Source organism: Anser anser (assembly GCF_964211835.1).
Source record: "Anser anser genome assembly, chromosome: 2".
Lineage (NCBI taxonomy): Eukaryota > Metazoa > Chordata > Aves > Anseriformes > Anatidae > Anser > Anser anser.
Window position 1 is genome coordinate 144603678 of NC_139721.1, and position 27910 is coordinate 144631587.

The 27910-nt window shown below is 38.6% G+C and overlaps 1 protein-coding gene across 2 annotated transcripts in view; it reads right to left on the bottom strand.

Annotated features, from left to right (window-relative positions):
* Window positions 1-27910, bottom strand: part of PRTFDC1 (phosphoribosyl transferase domain containing 1) — a 45629-nt gene that overhangs the window by 3302 nt on the left and 14417 nt on the right. Inside the window, exons 4-7 of one of the 2 annotated variants that reach the window (XM_083823648.1) lie at window positions 17432-17497; window positions 2653-2670; window positions 1143-1225; window positions 685-731 (exon numbers count right to left, since the gene is read on the bottom strand). In XM_083823648.1, coding sequence (XP_083679774.1) covers window positions 685-731; window positions 1143-1225; window positions 2653-2670; window positions 17432-17497 — 214 coding nt within the window. The other variant, XM_083823647.1, reaches the window with a different exon arrangement.

Sequence of the window (27910 nt, forward strand, 5' to 3'; positions counted from 1 at the left end):
ATTTAGTCACATGCCTGTTATTACATCATTTATTCTGATGAATCTAAAATGACAATAGCTTGGTATAGCCCCATTTATGGCTTCATCTAAGCCCAGTACAAGTACCAGTATTTCAGAGAGAAGTGGTGTTGGTATGATACAAATAGAGCAGCAGGAGAAAGCTTGAAAAGCCCATTTTATCTTTTGGTTTTGGCGGGGAGGGATTTGATTATATTATTGTTTACCCTTTAAATGATAATGCTTCTTAAAAATAATTTTTAAAATTACATTATTCTATTATAAAAATATAAGTGAATAATTAGTTCACCATGAAAAAGCATTTGTGTTCAGATGGAGTCCTGCAGCTCCTCTAAAGAGACGTAGTGAGGAAGGAAAAGGAAGAAAGGGACTTTCTCTTTCATGTATTTTGGCAGAGACAGAAGATAGAGCACCCACCTTTCATAGGCAACATTTAACCCTTCCGTAACTTCCTGATAGAGTTACTGCTCTTCAGAAAACATCAGACTATTAAGGAGGCTGGGCTTAAATCACAATCATAGGAATCCTTCCATTGCATCCCATCTCCCCCTGACAACTGATATTTTACAACGCTTCTAGGAGGCTGCAGAATGATATGAAGGGCAAGTGACAGAATAATGGTAACTTCTTGTACAGTGATGTAAAGATTTTCACAACAACACTTACAGTCTGGTCTGTACCCATCAGGCCGAGATGTTCTTTTCACCAACAAACTGCAATTAAGAACAAAATAAAAAAAATCCAGATATTCATCTGAATAACATGCGTAAAAACCTAGCCCCTTTGTCAAAAAGCTTCTGAGCCATATGAATCACTGTTCTTTTTCTGCTTCTCCTTCGACAGTATCCTAATGGCAGGGAAGAAACTGGGTGTGTTTCCCTTCAAAATCTATCAGTGCCAGTCTTGAAACGGCTGAAGGGGTCATTGCCACTGCAGAACAATACAAAAGCATTTCCTCTCCTTTCCTCCACCCTCTTCTTAGTGACTCAGGCAGCTTCTCTGCGGAGCTCCCAATGCGATGCTGCAGCACAGAATTAAAACAGGATCTTGGAATGGGAATCTCCGCTGGGAAATATGTTGGGCCAGACCAATTAATTACTAAGTTTTGTGATCGTTTTACTCACCTCGCAACTTTAATCATTTTTGGTTTGTATTTTTCTATATTATTAAGCAGAACCTTCATAGTCCTTCCAGTTCCAACAATATCCTTACAAAACATTAAAAACACAACAAGTTAAAAACAAAGGAAAGCTGAAACAAGGAAATTTGAACAATGACTGGGAAATTCCATATTCTTATTTTGTGGAAATTATGTATTTCTCCTAGTACATTGTGAGCCACATCCAAAAAGGGGTGTAATTGAGCTCACACTCTTTGAAGCAAGCACCTTGTACTCATAAAATAAAGACATAAAGGACTGTCCACTTCCTCTTGAAAAGAGCTGTTTCTAGTACTTGGGATACTGCAAGGGATTGTAGAAAAATTTATTGGGAAGTGCAAGTATGCAGGGATCAGACTTTTCATATTTTATCCTCAAGCCTACAGTATGTGAACACCTCTCCATCTCAGGGCTAAATCTGCCCTATTTATTGTTTCTTAGACCAGCACAAGTGAGTATTCTCCAGATCTCATTTGGAGATCTCTTGTACATACCTGGCTACACAACTGAACACCACTGGAGAGCAGCTGTTGAACCTGAACTCTATGGCTGTGTATATTTCATTAGCAAAACCTTGCCTCTGCTCCTCAGCTACCTATGAGCATTAACAGAATTTGCTGCAGACATTTTTCATTTCTGTTACAGCGGTTATCATTAATGAATATGGAGCTCCCACCAGTTATTCAGGTCACAGTCATTTCTATGCCTGATGACTTTTTTCCCCTCCTTTGCTATGAAAAGACATTCCAGCAGCTGTGCATTTCCTTCATCATGCCACCCAGCCTACTTCTCACACAAGCAGACTGGGCCTGAAATGCCAGCCAGGTCCTGACACGCTCTCTAAACATCCCGGTTGCTTTCCTGACATTTTAAAACAGAATCACCTACATTATTTATTAAGAAAGATTTTGCAGCACCAGTGAGGTGACACACATTCTTTTTCTCTACAACTGAACATCGTTGATTTACATCAGCAACATCTCTGTGATGGATCTCCCCAGGGGACGCTCCAGGGTGCAGTGCTAATGAGCAGGAGTCATGGGGACTTGAGAGAATGACTGACGTTCTCATCCAGCATGTGAACAACCCTGAAGTTGTAAAGCATGTGTAGGGCTACGCTACCATTTCACAGTCACGCTATGGGGAAGTTTATGGCATCATTGCAGTTGATTCACTGTCCTCCAAGGAACAGAACGACTTGCAGAACAGGAGCTCACGAAGCCATAAAAATACCACACCAAGTGACGCAGAAAGTGACTGCTGGGTATCACAACGAGAGTACAAATTAGAGTGCCTGCAGTGTAGTTTGATCCCTCGTGCAATTGCAAGAAGACTGAGATGTTATTAAGCAAATCAACTCTTCTTCCTCTTCACCACTTCCCAGCCAAAGAAGTCTAAACACAGTTGTGTTTTACCTAGACTTTACTATGTGACTTTCTCCAAGTACAATATGACAGAATAAACACCCAACTTACCTCTACAATTAAAACATTCTGCAAGAAAAAAGAAGAAGAAAGAAAAAGCTGTTACACAATATTCACAAACTAAAAGAAACAAATGTTTGAAAAAGTGAAATGAAGATAGGTCCGTGTGCATATGTACAACAGGGCACGACACAAAAAGCCTTCCTGTTTCACTTCTGTGCCCTGGATAAGAGCCAGCCACAAAGAGCTGGCAGTCAGGGCCTATGACTTTATTCATCTCTGTCTAGATTATCTGCCTTGTGCAAGAATGGATGTAGCTTGGGAAAATACAGCTAGATGTAGGAAATCCAAATGGGATGAACTGCACTTCATGCTGGTGTGTCCAGCAGTGTACTACAGTGTACCCAATAGTTTACTAAAATACTATTTCCCAACATTAATATGAAGATACAGCAATAATATTTTCACCCTGAAATAAATGTTCTTCCTCTCCCCACTCCCAAAACCTCACAGTAAAGGATTACATGGTGAGCTGTACCACCCATTCTCAGACCGTGCAGCACCCCTTTCTCTTCAAATACTGCTGCTGAAACCAGCAGTGTCACTGGAAGAGGAGGGGAGCAGTCCAACCAAAAGCAGTGATGCCAGCCTTATAACAGCATGATCACACAGGCTGATCTTTTTGCTGAAATGGCTCATAACTGCTCAAGGAGTCACAGTATCTAAGGTGACTTCTGTTCTTCTATTAAAAGCAATAATAAGAAATAAGTATCTACTTATTACTCGTTATCATATGCATGTTCAAAGCGATAGCGCTCTCGTATGGTCTTGGCATTAAGATTACTTTCCGAGGTAGAATGTACGATAGCAAAAGGAAAGTTTTTTTCACATATATCTATGTATGTATCTTACACATATGTGCACATTACGCAGATAGTTTCATATCCATGCAGCATTCACCAGACTAGCTGACACTCCACTTCCTTTCTATCAAGCCTGCTGACTTTGCTACGTACACAAGAAGGAGGCTGTCTAACTTTCTTTTCAGCCACACAATCCTAAAGCTGAGAGTTCCGAGAAAGACTCAAACACCATGGAGAAGGAGTGTGTGACGGGAGTGTGCTTATAGACAGCACGGCTTTGACAGTTTCATTAACTGGTAGCAATTTTTTTTTGTTAATCTGCAAAATAGAACTGATTAATACACACCACACATATATACATCGGTATGTATATATATACATACACACACACGTATTCAGATTGCAGTCCCTCCTAACAATCACAGTACTTGGTAGGGAGACGTGGCATGCTTCATGCACGCAACCATAGATATGCAGACTATGTTACCACGCACCATATAATCCCTGGATGCTTCTGAAATGGCAAAACACTTGGTCAAGTTGTGGAGGGAGCTCCCCGCAGCAGTTCAGCCGATGTCAGCAATGGAGCTATCGCTCAAGAAAGCCACTAACTTAGACTGAGCTCTGATGGAATGTGTGTTAATCCCGGAGGGTGGCTCCTTTTCGGTGTTTTCATAACAGGTTTCGCTGGTGGTTATCCTGCTCGGCACTCCTGACTTTCAACCTCCCAGAAGCTGACAAAAACAACTCTGGATCTGAAAGACCTAAACCTGCGGAGCTAAAAAGTCAAAGGCCTCCTAACAACGAAAGCCCAAAGATGTCCTGCCTCTAGAAACTTCTTCCTTCGAGAAAGAATGGAAATAAGTCAATCCCCTAGATAAAATGAAGAGACCAAATCCATGCTCAGGAGAAGCTTACGGCAGGCTTACAGGAAGCCTTCCTTCCTAAAGGAAGCCACGTGGATCTGAAAGAGTATGGCTCTCATCTGGTTTCCTGGATGAATTCGTAATCAGGAAAAAAACCTTTTCCAAGGCCTAGTCCAGGACATCTGGGTCTGAGGCATAAGCAGATCACTTGGCTCAGTCAGTGGACACCTGAAGATGACGTGCAGGAGTAACAGTTTAACCATCTCCCATACATGCAACTGTCATATTTGTATCTATGTATGTGTGACACACAGAGAGCAGAAGAGTGGACAGGTATGCAGAGAGGTGTAGGAAAGAGCCTCACCAGAACTAAAGCTGGAAACGAGCTCCTTTAGTACCAGCAAACAGACCAGGATGACTGCAGCTGGCATCTGGTGGGAGAGGCTGACATGACAACACAGCCTGGCATCCTGACTCACTCTGCCAGTTTGGTGCACCTCCTGCTGCTCCTCATGCCGCTGACAAGAACTTCCCTCCCAGAGGAAAAGCACAGATCTGGTGACAAGATCCATCCAGCAGGTATGGCGTGAGACGAGACACGCCGAAACGGGCACGGCAGAGGATGCAGCATCCTGCATTTGCGGTCCCTGTCAGGTGCTGCAGGTTGCTCCCCAGCTGAAGGGTAGCTGGCAAGGCAGGGGCCCCACCAGCCAGGACCCAGCCCCGAGCCCAGATCCAACAAAGAGTGTAGATCATCAGGCATGTCATGGTGAAGAGGCAGGTCCGAGGGCAAGCTGGGCTGTCAATCCACGGGTTGGGATCAGGTCCAGTGAGAGTAACCAGGGTTAAACACAGCCCGCTGATACCAGACCGGTCTGCAGTCCAAGGTCCAAGGTTAAGCTGGGAAGCCGGTCTGTGAGTCAGTCCTGGTCAGCGGGGTCCATAAAGAGGCACAGGCGTGGCTGGAGCTGCCCTGAACATCAGTACTCACACAGCGCGGGTCAGGCACGGACTGAAAGCCTGGGGCTGAGCTGAACTGGAGCTCCTGTGTCCACAGGTGTGGGAAGGAGCCCTCAGTGAGGCTGGTCAGGACCATTAAGGTTTATTAAGTGCACTCTGGGCCCTGACAGATTTCAGAGAAAAGCATAGTCCTGGGATGTTTTTTGTAACTGTAGCTGCTTCAGCTATCCTATCATGAGCAGCAAGATAGATTCTCTTGCTTACTTGCAAGCAGAAATAAATAAATAAATAAATAAATAAATAAATAAACAAACAAACAAACAAATAAATAAATAAATAAAAGAATGAGGGGACAGCAGCCTCCCTAACCATGGAAATGGGATTAAACCAATAGGGAGGAACAGACCTTACTAATTAACTCCTGAGGGGAAAAAAAAAAAAAAAAAAAAAGCAGACGTTAATAGAAAGCAGGGCTGAGGATACCTTGAAAGGTCATCAAGAAGATTTTTGATAGCCTTGGCCCAAAGAATCAACTTAACCTACTGCTCACAGATATCTGCTTTACCTGTTCTTGAACATGGTGAGGACTTCAGAACTTCCTCAGGTAATGGGCCTCAGTGCCTCATTATCTAAGAGCAAAAATACAGTTAGAAAACGTCTGTTGTTATTTGACCTGAATATGTTTTGCTGTGGACACAGAAATTAAATTTTCTTTCTTCCATGCTTGAAGACAGATATATTTCTTGTTTCCTCTTCTCCATTTTAAACTGTCCCTATTTATTAAACATTTTCTCACGAGTTAAATTTTCCAGATCCCTGAATATTCTTTTTTTTTCTCCGCTTGAACCTGTCCAGCTGGTCAGAATCCTTCTCCAATTGTGGTGCCCCAAACCAGAAAGAAGGCTTTTCAAGCCTTGAGAAGAATAAAAGAGCCACTTTGTATGCCTTACAAATAATCTTCCTTTCTACAAATTCCAATACAGTGGTTACATCTTAACGTAAACGTATGCTGCTGCCTCATGTTCAACTTGGGAACTACCTATCATCTCCAGCCCAGAACTGTTGCTTAGTCAGTCCTTCCCCCCTAGCACTTACGCAAAAGATGACTTCTATAAAAACACAGAAGTTAGTATTCATCTTTATTATCGTTACATGTCATTCTTTGAGTCAAACTCTTAAAATAACTTCTTAAGATCATAATCCTACCTAGTAGTATTTTTCCAGGTAGTATCATTAGCATGAAATGCTAATCCAGTCTTCTAAATCATGAATTAAATATTATATAGTCCCTGGAGAATGTGCTTTAATTCATCCAGTCTGACGATGAAGCATAATTAACAGTTTCTTGAGAACAGCTTTCCAACCAGTTGTACATCCATCTAATACAAATTTCATCTAGTCTACATTTCCTTATCACAAATGACTCATATGAAGCAAAGAAGATGAACGTGGAATCAGACATCCCTGAAGGACTTGTCTGGCCACAAGAGTGATAGTCACCTCCACAAAACTTCAGCTGAAGGGTAAGATCTCATATTGATTAATTATCTTGAGAAGGAATGATGTTGGTGGACCCTGAAATTCTCTGCCCAGTGCTCTGTTATCCTTACCACTTCCTACTCATATTCAGTAAGTCCAAGAGCTGTAAATAATGTGCACTGGGAGATTTGGTTCTTTGAAAGTCCCTTTAATCAGGTGGCTGTCTGGCTTAGGAAACACAGATAGTCTGGTTTGTATTATGCACATTCTCATTATTGCCAAAATGTTAATGAGAATTTTCTATGCTATGGAGACACCCTGTATGTAAAGACTTTGTAGTGGAAAAGCCACTATAAAATACTGAGATATGAAAACAGTTTGTGTATATAAGCAAGCAGGCATCCTGATGGAGAATGATGCATTACTCCCCATTTTGATTAGGCAGCAGGGTTACTGTGACTGATACCATACTTAACTTGTGCTTGTGACTGAGGGCATTCAAAATGGTTTGTCAGCCTCTGGTACCAGAAACCAGTTCCTTGAAAACTAGGGGATGTACTGGGAAACTGGCTGTATTGCTGCCTGTCCTCTGCCTTTCTCCCGCTGAAGTAGGCTCCTGCTAGAGGGGCTCCAGGAAAGGGATGGCATTGCAGAGTAGCAGGAAAACAATCCGCAAAGGAAGGTTTTGACACACAGTGTATTCAAGAGCAGGTAGTGGCGATGTGCAACCACAACTGGCTGAAATGGATTCGCTTATCCTTGAGCAGATGGATAGGAGAAGATAAAAGAAGAATGCAGTGGATGTGACAAATTGCTACACTATCAGTAATGTCACCATCATCCTAAATGCACAGTGGGCTGCATCCAGCATCCTTTGGGAAAGGTCACAGGTGTGAGCAGGTCCTGTGCAGCTTCACCATGAAATCCACCCATGAGTTGGTGGGCAGGAGACCGGTAAAACTCATCAGCTCGAGGAGCCACTACAGCGACTGACAGCTGGAACAAACGATGTGATGCTAAAGGACACTGTAGAAAAGGTCTTTTTCCAAGTATATGTAAATGTTTGAGACTCTTGTTCCACATAGATCAAAGCTGTTTTGTCCTTTCAGATACAGCTGTGGTGATTGCAGAGGAGGAAACCACATGAAAAGAAAAGTAATCTGGCCTTCTGGCATGCATTTGATATTTTCTATCTATTTTTGGAGCTTGGAGAACAGGAAGCGGGAATATTTAGTGACACGTTGACTAGACTGAAGATGGCTTAATTTCTGAGTAGAGCCATCTTCACCAATACGAACTGTGAAGTATGTCCAGAAATCTAACAGCAGTTCTAATATATCTGACAGTCAGACACACAGAGAACAGTCATTTTTCAAAATATGTCCTTGAAATACTTCTCACAGCCTAAATAAAGAAGGGACAGTGGCTCAACTCTCAAAGACATGGAAAAACCCTTCTACTCAGTCATTACAAAAGAATCAGTAGTTTTCATTGCTGATGGCTCAGAGGAATGGTATGGAGCTGATAGATACGGATGACTGTGATTCGTGCTGTCTTTATAGCTTTTCCTACCAGGTAGTAGGCTGGTGCAATAAATACTCTGCGTTTTTTGAATGCAGGAGGGAGAGGGTTTCTGAGAAGCTTAAATTTTTCCAGTTTTGAGTGACCAGGGTGCACACAACTTCTGATTCTACATATGGATATTTGCACTGAGTAGGAATAATATTTGCAGTGTGAACTGGATCTACACAAAGATAAAATTTGCTTTCATATCTGTTTTTTAGGCAGTAGTAGAAATGATTCATTGCAGCATGGACATCTGGAAAAAGCAGGATGTTTTTGACAATATTAGATGTAAAATGAAGTAGCAATCATTTCTACTTCCTGCTTTCAATGGGAATCTGTCTCTCATGTTAAAAAGACAGGTTCACTTTTATAACAATTTCCAATGTATTTGTGAATTTTAAAATTAATAGGGAAACCTGAAAGAACTGAGCAGCAGTCTTCTCTGGTCTACTGCCTTTCAAAGCCACATGAGCTAATGCACAGCGAGAAAGTAGCTTGATATTACAACACACTTAAGAAAAATCCAGACTTGTGATAAGCTGAAAAATACTCCAGCCCTGAGTCAATACATTCCTATTGTTTACCTTCCCACAGGTCAATAACAAAGGGAACAATGTCAGCTAACAAGACCAAGCAGAGTAATGCGATCATGTATACCTCCTGCCTGACAGTAGTAAGTACTATGGAAACTAGTTTTCACCTTCTTGGAAAAGAATAACTTTTTTTTGTTTGTTTTCTAGATTTTGACTTCATGTTCTATTTAGAAGCTTAATTTCAAAGAAAAAAAAATCCTATGCTTTGAAACAGGTAGTGAATAAGCGTTTGAGGGAAAGCTTGTCTTTATATTCACATAAAATACAAAATTTTAACAGAGCAAAATGCCAAGTTGTAAATTTAAAAAGGAGGAGCTTTTCCTGGAAAGCTGATACTCTACTTAAATAACCAAATAAACAACAATACTTAATGCAATACTACAGCTAACAGGTCAAACACAGTCCTTGCATGTATAGCAAGAAACTCAGGTAGGTACCCAAAAAGAATATATTCTCCTTAAATGTCTCCGTATAAAATCAATAGAACAACATGCACACACATTTGAAAAAATAAAACCTATTAAAAAATAGAAGTAACTTAAAACTGAGAAAAGCAAAATGATTTGAAACCTGGGAAAAACACCTTACAGTGAAATATGGTTTGTAGCAGGAAGTAATAGCTTTTATTTAATTAACAGCCCTGTTCCCAGTGGGAGAACATTTTTCACAAAAGAACTTTGACCTCTCAGCCCACAACCTCAAAGAGACCACAAAATACCTTCAACAGCTGAGCCTGGGAACAAAAATTCAGAACTGCTGTATGCACCAGAAATTGTGGACTCGATAAAATACTGGGTTTATGGCACGTTATCATCTTCCACGGCAGCTGACCTCCAACTCATTTATCAGTGTTCCACAGCTGTTAATTTGCTCTCTTATTTTAGCTCAGAGAAATTCTTAACATTTTTATCTGCCTCTTTGGTCATAGGGCAGGTGATCATGTAGGGCAATCACCATTTTCTCCCAAACTGACTGTCTAACTGATTACCCCATTAGGTTAAAATTAAGAATTACTCCCAGTCTTGGCTTGAAGTCTGCCAGTTCTGTTCATACGAACAGAACGATCTGCACGCTTGAAATTCTGTTTCTTCCAAGTATATCCACTGGCCTAATATTAATTCCCAGTTGTTAATTCTACCTTCAAACCTGCCTCATTTACATCCTACAGTATGCCAGCACTTTACAACAGGCTCCCAATGCGTTGCTTTGTCAGATGGTCTCCAGAGGACCCTTCCAACCTCAACCATTCTGCGATTCTGTGACTTCAAAATAATTGGTAGCTCAAAAGAGAAACTGTGGCCCCATTGAAGAAATTGGTGGGTGGGACCCTTCAGTTTGAATTATCCAGAAGTTCAGACAAAAATGTAATGGTGCTTTTGGATCTTAACATCCGGGTATCTCTAAACAAAGCTTTGTGATTAGGCCAAATAAGTGTACTGCAGGGAAACAAAAAAAAAAAAAAAGAAGAAAGAAAGAAAAGAACTTGCCCTACTACGGCAAGATTTGCAGAATTCTTAAGGTAGTAGTTCAAAAGGAGAGATTTACTTAAGTCTTGTAAAGCTCACAGAAGGTAATCAGGTAGCAAGGTTAAAAGAAAGATAAAGAACTTTTTCACATGCATCTCAAACATGAAACTCTTTGCTGCAGGATCTTGTAGGACTATCAGCGGCATAACTGGAATTACACAGAGATGAGACAGATATGGATAGTAATTTTAGCACTGGATCTATTCAAAATGATAGCCCAGATTTAACTTTGATTTAGGAAGTCTATATACTAGTTATGTTTCATGTATCCTTTCCCTACTATGATTCCAGTTGGCTGCTGCTGAGGATGTGACACAAGCCTAGACAGACCTTTCGTCTTGCATAGTATGGCAGTAATGGTGGTCTGATGAGGGGAGAAAATACATGGAAATTGCAACTGATGGAAATACTTTCCCCATAAGTCCCCATTGGTGTCCTGAGTTCCTTCCTCTCTCCTTTTTACACAGAACTATGCTTCAACTCCTTGGGGATATGCGTTACATATTGTTAGTTACACCAGCTTATAAAGTATGCATGAATAAACAACTGCTGGAAACAGTGATTTATTTTATACATCCACTTCCACAGATAAAAGCATATTCTTAAAAAAAATACAAAAGACTGAAAAAAAAAAAAAAGATACAGTCCCTCTTTGCCTTTGTGTATTTCTTTTTTGGGAGGTGGAGGGCTACAGAGCAGTATATTTTCATTCCCTTTAGTTCAATTTCCATTCGAAAGTCTGCATTTTCATTTAGATTATTTCTAAAGGCACTTTCTTTTCCTGTGTGCTCTCTGCCATCAAAAGATACATACATTGATAATGTAGTTGTTCAAAGTGAATTGCTAACCTATTATCAGCTTACTTATCATACCTACAGTACCAGCTCTTTTAGCTTTGTATTTGGGCAACCTCAGGTCCCATTGGTTAAACAAGACCTTGTATGACAACTTCAGTTGGGTTTGAAGAAACCGTGACAGGGCTGAAAAATCATCAACAAACAACAGCTAAACGATAATGCATCAGGTCTCAGTGAAGAGGTCTAAAGGAAGCTACAAGGACGGCTGTTAGAACTGGAATCATTTAACAGTGTGCACAGGAAAGAAATCCACATGTACTAACACCTCGTCAAGATGATAGAAAATAATGAGAGACTTCTGAGAGAGTAGACATTTAAGTGGGAGCTTTTAATGAGGTTCCAGAAAAGGTCATGAATTTCTGATTTTAATCTCTTCTGCTGAGCTGATCCACAGCTTAGGGCATCCTGAAAAGACAGACATTGTAACTCAAAAATGCTTCTTTTTTAAAAAAATTCAATTTGGTCGGTGTTAGCTGCTGGTGGGAACAACTCGGTGAGTGCATTAGGAGCCTATGTACTCAGACTCCAGCTGCTTAAAGCCTGTAAAACTAGTTCAGTATCTCAAGGATTTAACAGAGTAGGGGACGTAATGGAGGGAATGATGATGTGCTCTGACAGAGTTTGTGTTCTTAGAGAGCACTGCGGTGTTGAATGCTGCACACGCACATGCTTTGCTTGCAGACATCTTCACAGCATGCTTCTGTTGAGCGTTAGAAGTAGAGCAAATTACCATAATCAATGAAAGTTAATGCAGAAATAGATCATACTCTCCTTTCTCTTACTTGAAGGAAAATACATAATCTTCTGATAGGCTGAAATTGGAAGGGGATTTTTTTGACAAAGGTGAGATCAATAGAATTATCAACTTTGCCTTTTGATATAAAGGCAAATGAGGCCACCAAGCCCTTGTTAAAAATGGGACAGGAAGTTTGGGAAGTTCCCTTTGTACATTTTTTCCTCCAGAGCAAGAGCAAAAAAAGTAAATAATGATGAGCACTACAGGAGATTACCTAAGAAGGAAGTGCAAAGAAAGGTGATTGACTATGGGAAAAAAAATACAGAGTGTCTTTTGCTATGGAAAAAGCAGTTAAGGATGGCAATTGTCAGAAGAGTAGATAGATTAAAATCTAATTAAGAAAAAAACAGAATGACAAAAGTGACTAAAGATGGCAGGCAAGTAAAGGTACAGAAGATGTGAAATGCTTCAAAATATGCAAAATCAGCCTCTGGAAAGATGAAACAGGTAAGACTGAATGTATGATAGGAATACAGTACAATATACAGATGTAAATACATACAGAGATGTGAAGACAACTCGGGACATGACTACTGCAGAAGTGTACAGTGGATTTTGTATATCTTTACTGTCATATGAATGATCTCTTGTGCTGTTAAAATACTGACATATAAATAATCTCTCATGGCATTATTTTGTTTCTGCAAACTTAAGGGCATTATTCCAGAAAGGAATACATACAGGGAGAGTGTAACTGTATTGAAGACAGTGAATATTGAATGAGAAAAAATAATAATAAATGCAGAACCAACAGAAGTCTAAGGAACAAACGTGGAATGGTGAATGAAAGTATAATATGTATTTTAAATCCAGAGAATAAAACTCCATGTTACTGCTGCTATGTGGATCATTTACTGATACTGAAATGGTACCGTAATTAAGAGAATGCTAAAGAAACAATTCAAAGTTTGCTAGAAACTATGACAAGCAGAGAAGATGACTGAATAAAATAAGAGAGGAAATGAGGGAAATTAGTGTTGAAAAGAAAGTGAGATTGCCTTATGCTCCTGGAACACGACAAGTGGGGCAAGAAAATGATAGACAGTGGATAAATTGATTTGGGTGAGACGTAGATAAAGGAAGTTTAGAGATTTTCTAAGACACATCCTGCCTGAAGGAAGTGGGGACTACTGAATGGTGGATATCTTCCTCTGAGTGAAACCTCTTTTTGATATGAGCTGATCAGTTGTTTTAGGGAGCGCATTACAATAGTGATGGAATGATGCTCAAACTAATGCAATGTAGTGCATAGAGAATACAAGACATTCACTTTCTTTTTTCTTGATCTCTACTACCTTCTATGCTTCTCTGAAAATGCCCAAACCAATGGCTGTCAACATGATGTGTTTAGTATGAATAAGGGGAATAGTCCTTCATAAAGAAAATAAACATTGATCCATATTACAGACAGCTAGAATATCAGAAATTTGTGGATTCCATAATTATATCATACTAACTAGGTAGCTACTTTGTTTTACTTAAAAATTCTTATTAAGCTAACAAATAAGAATGATTAATTTTGTTCAGATTCTCTGTTACATAGAAATAGCGATAATTACAAATATTATGGATCTAACTTTGAAAATAAATACATTATCCAAATGAAACGAGTATATAATTGTAAACATATAAATTGTAAGTTTTTGATCTTGTCCAACTTGTCTCATTTGAATAGAGACAAGTCAAAACAGTATAGGAACTTTTTTGAAAGGTTATAGGACATTACATACAGAACAATATACAGAGTATCTCCTGCCAGTAGCGACTTTGGACTATATAACCAACTCCAAAACTCCTGGGTGTAATGCCTTCTGAGCTCCATAATTGCCACAATTCTGGATATCAGATTAAAATGATAATTCCATTTCCCTTCAACAAAGACACAAACCCTAAGTAATTTACAGCATATTAAGACAAAACATACATACAAATATAAGAGGTAAATGGCAACGATAACTCATAACACTGGTACAGCTGGATCTACTGAAATTTCTAGATGTTCTAAAATTTGTTTTGTTTAAATGCCACAAATACTTTAAAATGTTATGAATTATTACAGCATTATTCAGTATGATTACAGTATTAATGCTGAACATGGTTATATCATTTGTTCTTTTACCTAATCTGTAAATTTTCATTACCATCTCACTTTGAAACAGTGCCTCTAGTTTTCTGGACAGCTACTAATTACCTCCTGTTTTCAAAATTTATTCATCTTTACAAACATTAATGATAATTTTTACCCAAATGAGCATTTTAACTTTAGAGCAATTGAAAGCTAAGCAGCTACTTAACTATGAAATCAGTTCTACTGAGATATTTTATGTTCACTACTTACGTCATTAAAGAAGAGATTTTGAAATTATATTTTTTCTGCAAAGAAATGAATAGTTACAAAGCATTAGAGTTTTAAGCTATATCAGGACTCATTTTTCAAGTACCTTTATTAATGATTCATATCATGGAAATCTTAATTTTTGCCTCTATGACCTTCTTCGTGGAAGACGAAATTCAAATTGTGTGTTACTTTTTTTTCGCTCAACAGTTTGTGTCTGTATGCTAACTCTCTCTCTCTCTCTGAATATTTTTTCTTTTTCATGGCTTGGGTCATTACACTTTTTTTTTTTTTCCAGGCTTTTAATACTTCTAAAACAAAAGCTTTTTCTGTAGAGGTACAGAGGAGAGATTCTTCCCTCTGAAAAGCCATTACCTTTAACAGCTTCTTTTTAATTTTCTTAATTTTTTTTTTTGCTTTCTCTAAGCTTTCTCAGAAAAAAAAAAAAGATTGGTATAGAATAGCATGTTCATAATTATAATCTTTTTTTTTCCCCAATAATAGGTAACATACATGAATTAATTGTTCACTAAGACGACTACTGAATAGCCGAAGTTCCACATATTATTACTTAATGAAGAGCACTTTAAGATTCAAATCTCAGAATCTTTTGTCTGCAGTTTTCAGAATTGTTAAAGTTATTTATGGTCTTGAGCCTTACAGGAAGTTAACGGAACTTATATTCTGAACCCGTGCAGACATTTTAGAAAACACTTGCCATGATCATTAAGTTAATATGGTTTCACCTAGCATATTAATTTTTCAATATAATTACATTCTTTCTATTATAAGTATTCCAAGCAGGCAGAAGAAGCACCCAGCTCCGTTAGAAGCAAGGAAGTTGAATTCTACCAGTAAGTCTTCCACTAATTCATTCAGTGACTTTCAAGTAGTTACTAAAGCCAGCAGTTTAAAAAACTAGCAGCTAAACTAAGGTACTAAAAAACACTTCAAGGAAAGATTTACACTGACTGTAGGAGGCTCTGAATCAATCCACCAAAGGCTGATTAGTAAAATGTGCCAAACGCTTCCACTAATTGCTTAAGTCAACAACAGATGGAGGAATTGGCATCTGTGGACATAAGGCCACTCCTTCATACATCCAACTTTAGACGCACAAGTCTGAACGTTTGAGCTCAAGCCTTGTGTCCCAGTTCTTCAATCAGTAAAACAAGTCTTAAGAAAATCCCATTTTCACATCTTATAGTGAAAATGCTATTTCCTTATTCACCCGTCAGCTGTGTCACAGAGACAACCACACATACAACCAACCTCTGTGGGTGCCCTTTCAGGAACTCTGCTCTCCGTCCCATCCAACCCTCCTGTCCTGCTCCGCTTCAGCCTCTCCACACCCAGCTTCTATAATGGGGCTCTTTCCCTGATCAGCCACCCCTGTCGTTCCCAAACCAGCCCCTTCACACTTACCCAGGATCCCAAACTCCTCACCCAACAATCCAAATCACCCTCACCCAAGTACCGTCCAGCCTCCCAACACCAAATATTCTGTCCCCGTTCCAGACCTGGGAAGGCACTGCCAACAGGAAAAGGTCACTGGGATTTTCAATGTAAGTAAACACTGTGCTTCATTTTTGGAAAGAACAGAACTATCGGGGCTGAAATTTTCCTTCTCTTTCATACACATATGCACACACAAGTACACAAAAGTCCTGATAATACAGAAAATCATATTTTGTCCCAGTGAACTCAAATTATGTTAGAAAAATTGCATCTGGAAATGATATAAATAACTGAAAACAGGATCTGTCTCACCAGGCTCTCATCATGAAAATTTGGGTTTGGAAGATAGGGAAGAGGAGCTGGCCTGGAAACTAAGAAAGAGCTTGGACTATCTGGGAAAGAGAAATGTCAGGTGCACTGCCAGCTCTGCCTACGAAGTAGAGAAGCATTGGCAAAACCATCGCAGAAGAACAGGTTACTCCAGTGACTGGATATTAGAAAGCAGCAAACGAATTACTGTTTCACAAGAACAAGATGAATGCTTTCATGATAATTTGCAAAAAACAACTACCCAACAGAATTTAGAAGTGTAATTTGAGGATGTACCTATCACAAAAATATTCTGAGTATACTAACTTTTTTTTAAATTTAAGTTCTAGTTGCATCAAAGTCTATTGAATATTAATGAAATATTTAAAATTTAGTTCTTCTACTCATTTTCTTGCGTGCTACAGTACAAGGCAAATGAGTGCTAGCTCATTTGAGTGTTTTGAAGAAACTGATGTTATTTACTGCCATCTAATACAAGAGTAACTGCACGTACAGTACAAATAACAAAACAAGTATTATGTTGCCTTAATGCATAAGTAAAGAATCCATTTGTGACCATTTTCCACATAGACCATTTGCCTAATGAAATCAGCCTTCCTTCCTCTTCAAAGTACTGCTTTGTATTATCATGGTTGGATGAAAATAGCCTTTTCACTGACTCAAACCACTCTCTCTATTTCATTACCACAATGTCCAATCATAGTGCAAAGCAAATTCAGTCATACAGACAGTCTGACGTTGAAATAAAAAATCCCATTTGATTAGCTGAGTGAAAGGTTCCATTTTTTTACAGTAGGCGAAATTATATTAAACTCCCTGTGTGTTGAATTTGACAGGGATACTCAAAGCGCACTTTACATACATGCACCCTCTGGGGGCAGAAAAAAAAAAGTCCAGAACCTAAACTAGCTCTGGGGAAGCGTTCCAGCACAAAGTTTGCCCACAATATCACTGATGATGCATGTGCAACTATTTGGCAAATCCCTACCCTACTAGGACGGAGGGGATACATTCTGACCTTTTGGGGCATCTGCAATCTGAAAGCAATGGCATTACAGCAATCTAATAGAGATGAACATATTTCTTTGATTGCGGTATTAGTGTCTGGCTTGAAACTGAGAGTTCATGTGCAAAATTACACAGCTTTTCTCAACTGCTTTTAGTGGATGCGTTTTCTTTCTGAAATTCAAAATCAACAAACCTTTCCAGTCAGCTTTGAAAGATCGTCTCCTCCTATTATCTGCATGTCTTGCATAGACTGATCGTTCTGAAAGAAGAAAGACAAAACTTTGATATTGGATGTAACTGTATAAAAGTATAAACATGTTAATGTATTTTTTTATCTCTTACATTCTTGACTACTAATATTTTTTAATGATTATTAGTACCGGTGCATGAGAGAAAGACATTCATTCCCATGATTTCTATCATCTCCCAGTTGTGTTTAAACTAACATCAGTCTCCAGGCTTACTGAACTAGAAAGAGTTGCATTTTTTAGTTTTTACTTTTTTTAAATAAGTGATGTTCCTTTGCTTGCTACTTCTTAGTATGAAAAGTGTAAAGCAACATATTTGTCCCTTCCAAAACAGGAAAACAGCAGCGTCTCAACACTTGACAAAACACCTGTAAGCACATACTTTTTTTGGAACAGTTTTTATAAACACAGGCAAAATGTGCCTTTATCTGTCACTCACATGGAGAACTTAGCTATTATAGAAGAAATTTGTCCATTTTTTTGTTCTGGAAAATGTTTTTCAAACAATTATCACTTGCTATCAAGACAAGTTTCAGCATGCATGTGTATGGCCATACAGTTTCAAGAGTTTTATTTATTTATTTATTTCAATTAACTCATATAAAATCCTTGAGATCATTTCAGTAAAACAAAATACTGTCAAACTAATCTCAACAGAATAGTATGCTTTCATTTTCCTACTAGCAAAGGTATTAAAAAAAAAAAAGTAAAACTTTTTCTTTAGATAAATTTGTTTTACAGACATTTCTAGTGGAAATTCATCCCAACTGAAAATTTCTCAAACCATCTCTAGTTCAAAATCATTAACAGCAGCACACAACTCTAAGATAAATTAAGGGAGTTCTACTTTAAAGGAAGACAGAACAGGCCTTAAAGTAGGTAGCAAATTAAAACGTATTTAGTCGTGGTATGGCTGTATGAATTTTCCAGAGAAAGCAAGAGCAAAAATAAGTAATGCTTTTTTTTTTTAGAAATTGGTGCATGTGCTAATCTAATCTCCTTACCCACAGGGAGACAGGGTTAGTCCAATTTTAATAATAGCTGCAGTACCACAATGTGACCCTGCAGCTTACCAATAACATCAGAAAGCTTTATCATTACAGACAAGTGCTGAAAATGCAACTTTGGCATACTTTTGCTTTTATTTCATAAATAAACCCAATGCTGCGAAGTCAAACTCTTTTCCACAAATAAGCAGCGAGGCAGCAGGACTTAGGAGGCAGATGAGGATTTACTGGTGGACCTAGGGGTTTGTAGCTCTTCTCCTCATGGGGCAGCACCAGCAGCAAAGGCATGTGAATGCTGGGCAGGCTGTATGCCTCTGCCGTCCTCCCATGCAGCTGAAAATCTCACCTGCCCGTGCTCCCAGCCCGGGCAGCTCACTCCTTCAAGCACTCCGACAGCCCCAGGAACCATGCATGGTCCCCATGAGCACGGGTTCTCTAAATGAATACAGCCTCCCTGAGGAACAGCAAGTAATGGTCGCAGCATTGTCCAGATGAGAATTTCTCCAGGCTCGCACAGCGCAGACCCACCAAAATGAGTTCCCTTTTGCTCAGACTCCACTCCCATAAAAAATCCCACACCACAGCTTTGTATGAGGTCCATAGCAGTCATTGCCTAAAAAGACAGTTTTTAGACCTGCTTTTACTTTTTCTGCACCAGATTTAGGAGCTCTGGATATTTTTCATGCTGCTCAGATTTGTTTCCTGGGAAACAGAGCTAGAGCTGGAATGAAGGTTACATCCATATGTTTCCTAGTATAATGTTCAACATTTCTCTTATTTTTGTAAGGAAAGACAGAAAAATAACAAACCAAGCAACTTATTCCTCAGAAGGCTATCTTAAAACTAAATAATAAGTGGAGATAGGGAACATTTTAAGTTCAGCCTTAAAAGCATAAGCCTTTTGTTGTAGAGCAGTCCAGGTCATTCTTCAAAAGTCAGGGACGTATTCAGGTCAAGTCTACTATTAGACTATAAAAAGCGGATTCTAATATCTGTCATGGTGTGTGTAACCAAGGCAGTGACAAAATATTTTTTCATTTCCAAATGAGAAAGACTGGAATTTCTGTAACAACCAACACATAGCAATGACTGAAGAGGCAGTTTGCCCTCAGTTGCTAGTGGAAAAAGAGAGAGAGAAAAAAGAGAGAGAGAGAAAGAGAGCAGTGAGGTGCAACAATTAATGAATTTATTTATTTTTAATTAAAAAAAAAATCTCTTCCAGCAGTCTTTACAGCAACACTGTTCCCCTTGCATTTGGTATTTCTGGCTTCAGCTGAAAGGAAGATGCTGAAATAGCAACTTCATTGCTGGCGACCAGTTAAGCAAACACAAAAGCCATTGAGAGCCGGGGGATCAGAGCATCCCCCCAGTCTGCGTGGTTACACATTGGGTGTTGTGACACAACTGCACACAGTTATGAAAATCTTTGTGTTCTGACTGGAGAATGAGCGCTATCAGAGGACAGGGCAGAATATTCACTGTGCCTAAAAACCATATAGAAAAATGCATCTCAGAACGTTTCAGCCAAGACGCTTTCAAGAAATATGGAAAAAATGACCTGCATCGCACAGCAGAGCTATTCTATTGCCAAAGGGAAAAAAAAAAAAAGGGGGAAAAAAAAAAGGGAAAAAAAAAATGGTTCATTGACTTTAATGCCATTTAGAAGTACCTCTAAATTTATCAATTAACTTGTAGTGTAAAATACCTACCTGCCAAGTAGCAGGACTCAATGCCACAGTGTCACGTTGCAGCTCTCACAGTGTTCATACAGGGAATGTGCACACTATGGTTGCCATAGGAACCTCTCGGTGCTTTTTCCTAAATTCTCAGTATATAATCTCAAAATAACACTGCACTAAATGTTAAGCATAAAGTACAATAAATGTCAGAAAGAAAAAGAATCTACTGATTCATTCATAGCTCTTACTGTCAATTCAGAACTGTTTGTTTAATTTTCATACTCTCAAGTCATTCAGAGCTTCTTTTTCCTTTGGGAGACATTCAATACTTTAACATAACCGATATGATTGAGTCTACAAGACTTCTAATAAACGCAAATACCTGAATTAAAGGTTTGCTTTCAATCTCCCAGAGCTCCTCAGGATTTGCTTTCTAACATCTTTAAACCCTATCAACACAATTTTTGCTGTTAAATGCTTGAGACTAAATATAACGTCCCAGATAGACAACTCAAAACCGTACTATGTTTTGGTTTATGCAGCAAACAATTCATCGCATTTGTTCTTAATAAACCATAATGCATTTTATGTTACCCCTACATCACATCACATACTGTGTTTAATACTGCATTTCCGTTTCTTCTGCATTTAATAAATCTGCATTTTCCCAGGATAAATCTCAATGTATTTGTTTTTACTTGCCGTGTTGTGCTTTTTCACCTGTTCACCTTTGTTCTCTAATGTTATTTCCTGCAGACCTTGTCAATATGCATCTTCAGATCCTATGAATACCTAATGACTGAAAGCCAGAATGTTGCTACTTTCACCTCCATTGTTCACAGCATGCAAGATAAAAAACTTTGACTTTCTATGTTGATTGGAAGTATAGATATTTAAATTCCATCTATACTAAGTCATGTCTTTTGAACTGGGTGGGGCACAGAATTATTACATCTCACATCTCCTGAGATCAACACTTGGACACAGTTCAAGTTACAAGTGAAATGAGTTGGGTGGTCTCAGGAAAATTTATTATAAACAGCATTGCTCATCTGAAAATTGCACCAAACTGTGAACATCTGTTACTCTTCTAAAGAAACAGAATCTGGAGTACATTAATACTGGGCTCAGTGAAACAAAGATTCTTTAATCATGGCAAAAAAGTAGTTCTGACAAAACAGTTTAAGTGCACAACTAAATTATGAAATGACACCAAAGCATTATTGCACATATCACACATATAGTTACCGTAGTCTGCACTGTTCGTATGTTACCTCTTGGGAAAAGATGTGATTATTTTCTTCCCCCAAAATTAATTGGAGACACTGCTAAGAGAGAAGGATGTGACCTTCAGGCCTGTTCACCAGCAGGCTTGGTCCAACACGTCCACCAAAGCAGAGCTGAGTTCAGTCTACACGTTCACTTAGGCCTCATCTTTTTGTTTTCCATTAAGACTGTCACTAACTGCGTGTTATTTATGCTACTGCTGTTCTCTCAGGGTGACCCATGATCTTGAAATATCTTCATTAAAAATAGGATTACCCTGTCCCTAATTCAGGCACCTCGAAGTTAAGACTTCAAAATCTATGCTGCTCATCCTGGGCTCCGCTTCATGATCCTTCACTGCAGAAAACCAGACAGATCAGGGAAATCATCTGTTTCACCACATGGGAAATCCACAGCAAATAACTCACACCTAGACATCTAATTGTCAGACATCTGAAGTTAGCTGAAATGAATCCCAGCTTAAGAGAATGACATCAATATTTTCTTCTTACAAACCTCACTGAGCGCTCAGAAAGAAATTATTTTCAATCACATTTACCACAGGCATATAAGAAGCAATGATCTTGACTATCTTCCATTAGTTACATCCTGAACTATCCACTTAGGCTCTCTCTCACACAAACACAATTCCCCTTGGTACAATTATGGGTTAATTTGCTTGCACGTTTACTCAAAGGTTTCATTTTAATCTGGGTGAAGTATATTTGAGGAGAGATTTCAACAGATACAATCAATCTAGTATTTCTCCCCACGTGCCGAGAAAAATATTAGCAACCAGTCTTTGCAGATTTTTTGCAAAAACATTATACTGGATGATTAATGGGACTCCACAGTCTCAACTTCTCAGAACAAAAATATAGGTTTATCCATAGGGTTTACCCACCACATAATGAAAACAAGTGGATTTCATGTGTGGGGTTTATGATCTGGAAGAATGGAGTTTCAGCGAGCCTCAACAAAACAGTAAATTGTGTTTGATACTGGTGGAAAGACAGCAGCTGGGCTGGCTGTGAGAACAGCTCCTTTGAAGGGGATCTGAACAGCTACATGTTGAATGGCACTGAGGGAACAAGGTGGATGGCATTAAAGCCAAAGGGGAGATGACATTTACCGGGGTAATGAATGACGAGGATTTGAACAAAATTCTTGGTAGTTCAAAGAAAAACTGAGAATCTGAAACCTTATATGGAGGACAAAACTGGCTTATGAAACGGCTACAGTTTCAGAGACATGGCTGTGTCCAAGACAATGGCTAAAACACACTGCTGAAGCTGAAATTGAAAATGACAGAAAACCCAAGCAGAACCTTGGCACAGGAAGTAACAGATATGTTTTTCACTTAAGAAAAAACATAGCGCCATAGCGCTCAGAGGAAAACAGAGGCAGATATGATAAGAATTTACTCTTCAGTTCAATCCTTCAAAAATGAAACCACAGAAGCAATGTTTCTCACAGAACTTTTAAACAGAGAATTATTACTTCTATATGAGTTAGCTGCAGCAAACGGATTCATAATATAACCAAGCTTTCTCCATTAAAAATAGTGCTGCAGAAATTAGTTGCAAGTATTTGCAGCATTTAGATAGATGTATCTGCGATTACAAAGACTTCTGCTTTGAAATTATGTATGTTTCAATAATTACAATATCCTTTGCTATATGACCATGCTCTATCATCTCTGTCATGACCATAAGAATTACAATGAAAAATTTGATGTTCCAGTTTGGATGTAGACATCCTAGTATGAAATTTACTTGCTTTGCAGCCTGCCTCCTGAGAAGTGCTTCAGTATGTTAATATGTTGGTCTGAGAAGTGTCAGTATGATATCTACATCATCTATTAGCCTATTTTGACTACTGGGTAAAGTCAAACTGGCATATAAAATATAGGCTATGAAATTATACTCAATATTTCAGCAGAAGTAAGAACATCAGTGGTGTGGTAATACATAAGGTGCTGTACTTACAAGCATATACTATCAGTTGATATCATTTTGGATTTCTTCAACGAAGAAAACAGCTAAGAATGAAGGACCTCAGGAGTGTAGGCCAGATCATGGACTGTCAGGGGTTTCATGGCAGGAAACTAGGACTATCTATGCTTAAGAAGCAACATTCAGAGGACTAGTAAGTACTGCTAAGTTGGAGATTGTGCAAATGGGAATGGAAATGATATGGATCACTCCCTGGTAAAGACTGGGGAGAAAGCATGCCTTCCCTAACCCCGAATCAAATATGTACCAAAGTGCAGACTGAAACCTCCAGGGCACACCCACATTCAAAATAATCAAGTGCCAGGTCACTGATATATGTGTAGGAGGTGCTTTAAATACCTTGCAAACAAGTAAAGGATACTGAACCAACTGGAAATCAAATACAGTAAACTGGCACACTCCCACTGTCAGAACATCTTTATCACACGGGAACAGTAAAAGCACGTTTATACGGAGGCACTGATGGTTCTGTATGTCTCTGTTAGCTTTAAAGTTGAGGCTACAATGCCTTCCTGAGCTGCTTGGTAACTATATCACAAACTATGCTGCACTGAGACCTGTCTTATTGCCAGCATAACCTGAGATAGTTAATTTTAAACTGGTATTGGTATATCTATCTGAGCTCCAGTTGCTATAATGTAAGACATACCTGTACATCTCTACGGTTACATCTACAAGCTAACTAATTTCACCTATTCTTTTTCCTCCAAGTTGTTATTCCTTAACAGAAAGCTCCATCACACAGGTTTGGAAGCACTTCAAATTCAGGCTCGTCTATCCAGTTCCAGGGAAGGCCAGAGCTCTGCAATGAGGAAGTAGGCTTTGGACAGAGAAACACAAACAATGAATTTACTTACAGCAAGGTACTACCCCTCGTCAGCTCACATGTGCTAACGCATGTATATGCTGCTTCTCTGCTATAAAGGCAAGATAGATCCCTCAGCTTAACTCAGGGCAACAGTGACTTATTAAACTTAATAAATTGGAATGTTTATAATCATCTGCTCACATATTCAGTAATTTCTTGTATACAAGGACTCCTGCATACTTTCTAAGTATTTAATCCAAAGGAGGTAAGGTATTTTGAAACAGACATGATGTAGCTGGTACTATAAATTCATCCCTTACAGAGAGGCTTCCATGGTGATTCTCTGGTATCTAATAAAGCAGAAACCGCCATTGAAGCTTTTCCCCTCCTGGTAAAGGCATTTGGAATTGACCTCTCTTGGGTATACTCTCAGACATCAACAGAGGTGAACTGACATGCAATATTAATACCGTTAATATAGGTTAATACAGATTATAACTGTAATTAACTATATATTTGCTAGGGATAGATATTAAAAGACGTACATTCTTTACATTTTTTTTTTTCTGGAGGCATGTGCTCGACACTCTATTTCCATCTATCAATAAGTTCTGTAGATATACAGAATAAAGAAATATTCAAATATTTTCAAACAGAGAAAGAATTCTAAATATGTGAGTGCATACATGATCTAGCCCTGTAGTTTTATTGCATGTAAAACTCCCCTTAAAATCCTTGAACAAAGACATAACTTCAGCTATATTGGCACAAACTACTGGAGAAGGGTCAAACTACTGGAAATGGCAATAGAATTTAGAACAGTTAACTTTGCTATTAGCGATCATAAAAATTATTTTCACATTTTCTTTTCCGGTTTAGCAATTAGGTTTTACATATTTCCTTGGTATTGGTTCAATGGGTTATTTTGTTTAAGAATAAGGCAGTAAGACTGCAGTACCACATATACCCATATGCCACAAACAGCACCTGTACACTTAAAAAGATCAGCAAGAAATGAAATCCAGAACATGCAATACTAAATTTTTTGAAACATACACAAAAGAAAACCACAAAATATCTTAAAATCTCAGCTGAGTTCACAGTGTACTCCAAGGCTTTCTTACACTATTAACTTGTTTTTATTCTGTAAAAAAACAAAAAACACATTTAAAACATAGAAATAAAATCTGCATATGTTCCAGGATGAGAAATTGTACAACTGCACAGGGCTGTTCAATCAAAGGGAGATTCAGACCACTACTTTGTCTCTAGAGATGAGAGGCAGAGCAAATTTAAAACGTTCAGGCAAAATAAAAATTCAGGAAGTGTATCTGCCAGAACTGCCTTAATCCTACTCAGGCGCTCATTTTGGACTGCCAGGAGACATTACTAAGGGTGCTCACCTTCTGTGATAATAATGTAATAAAATCCCACACTCATGGAATAGGTGACTTGGGCTTCTTTCTTAGCTTTCAAAAAAACACCATAAGCTAAAGAGTGCAGGGGGACTCTTCCTCCTGTTACTACACCACGGTAAGGCAAAAATCAAAAAGAACATCAAGCAACCTATGGCTAACTATACTGGACTCATCTAGGAAAAGGTCAGTGTTGGTTTAAGCCCACGCTAACTAGAGTATCTGTCTTTTACCCAGTTATTGTTTATCATTGTATACATGACCATTACAGCGACAGGACTAGAAGTCACATTTACCAGCACCAACAGAGGGGCTCAGTACCCCAGCTGGGACACTACGCGGTGTACCGTCTTACCCCATGTTTTCAATTGTGCTGAAGAGTAACACACGAAAGTAAATGAACATTGTGAAAAAATGTATACCAAGTTTGTAGCTCTAAACTAAAAAACCCTGTCCCTTGAGGGTTTCTGAGAGGACAAGGGAAAACAGCTTTCACTGAACTAAGCATAAAGTACTGACCTCCTGACCCCGACTATCAGCAGTTTCTAGGATTTGGTGATAAAAGGAAGGAAGGAGAAGAACCTTCAAATCTGTCAAATACCCATAGGCTGAGACAACAGATAGCTATAAGCAAATTCTCAAGAGATGATACTGATAAAAACCTCAAATGCTTAATCCCTTCCAGCAACCTGAAGTCTTGTGTATCCCTGACTATTACAACTCGGTAGCTCTCTTTCATACCGTGTTCAGTCCCTTGCTAGTGACGACTTGGAAACTTTTGACAACATGCATAACCTTCATCAAGTATTTTTTTTCAAGGTTATTTTCTATCGCTCCTGCTGTATTTCAATATTCTAACTTTTGTTTATCAAAGGAAGAGGGAAACAAATTTCGTATCTGTCACACTGATAAGCACTGCAATAATAGAGTACTTCTCATTATTGCTGTATTCCTTTAAAGCAACCTTTTTGGTTTATGCCTTACAGCACCCCTGGGGTGTGGCACCGCATGAACATCACACATGCTATGATCTGTTTTAAGAAACAGCGTGTACGGGATGCCAGCAGAAGAGAGTCATAGAATTCCTTGGGAAAATTAGAAGCCTCAGGCTTCTTTTAATTAATTTTGCCCCATTTCAGATCTTAATTAAAAAAACCACACACTAAATGGTATTATTAGCATCCAAATAAGTAATCAAGGTGATGCTCTGCCAATGGATAAACATATTATGGTACTTTCAAACTTGCCAGATCTTATTTGTACAGCAGGATTAGCAACCATCATTTTCTGGACATTTCTTAGAGGTAAGAGCCCATCTCCCTTCACTGCAAAAACCTATGAAGCAGTCAGAAAATACAGATTCCAGTCTCTCCTAATGATGACATACAGTGTTGCTGCAAATGTCATGATTTAGCGGTGGCTTGCTACATTTTTGGCAGAATATGAAACAAAATATTTTACTGAGACTGAACTTCAATTTTTTAGGCTTTGTAACAAACCGCTGCTTTACAACAAATCCTGTATCCAGGGGAACTTTCGAATCTAACTTTTTGCAACGATGACCTCTTGAGTGCTTTTGAATGAAATCCCTTGATGCTTTGAATATGTTCTAAAAGTGAACAATTTTAAAAACATCCACGGTCTCAAATGTTAAGATGTTCCAGAAGGCTGGATTGCTTAGAAATACCAAAGATTTAAGCTCATGAAGAAAACATTTTAAAATGTTAAGAAAAATGAACTTCAAATCTAAAACTTCATTTATACATAGTAGCCGTACCCTCTGTAACATAATATAATCTAAAACATTTATTTCAATTTGGAAAACATTTTTCAAAAGAAAACATTACAGCTTGTTAGAAAAATGTGACCCTTGGGGGAGACAAATTTCTCCAGAAAGATTAGCGAAAATCTCTCAAAGACTTTGCATTAGACCTGAAGTCCAGCAGAACAGAGTATCAACCCACAATACATGAATACTGTATTTTATTTTTTTTCAGTTAGGAAGAAGAATTCCACAGCTAAAAATCACAAAGCAGTATAAAGGAAGGCAGTACCTAAGTGGGGAACAATGGCTAAAAACGAAAGGTATCTTGAGAAGACAAGTAATTACTAGCTGCAATATGTCCCATAAATGCCTTAAAACAATACTTTGATAGTGCTGGAGAGCTTCAGGACAGCTCAGTACCACCCTGCCTTCACGGCCACATCTGCTCTCATTCTGTCCCCATGGCAAT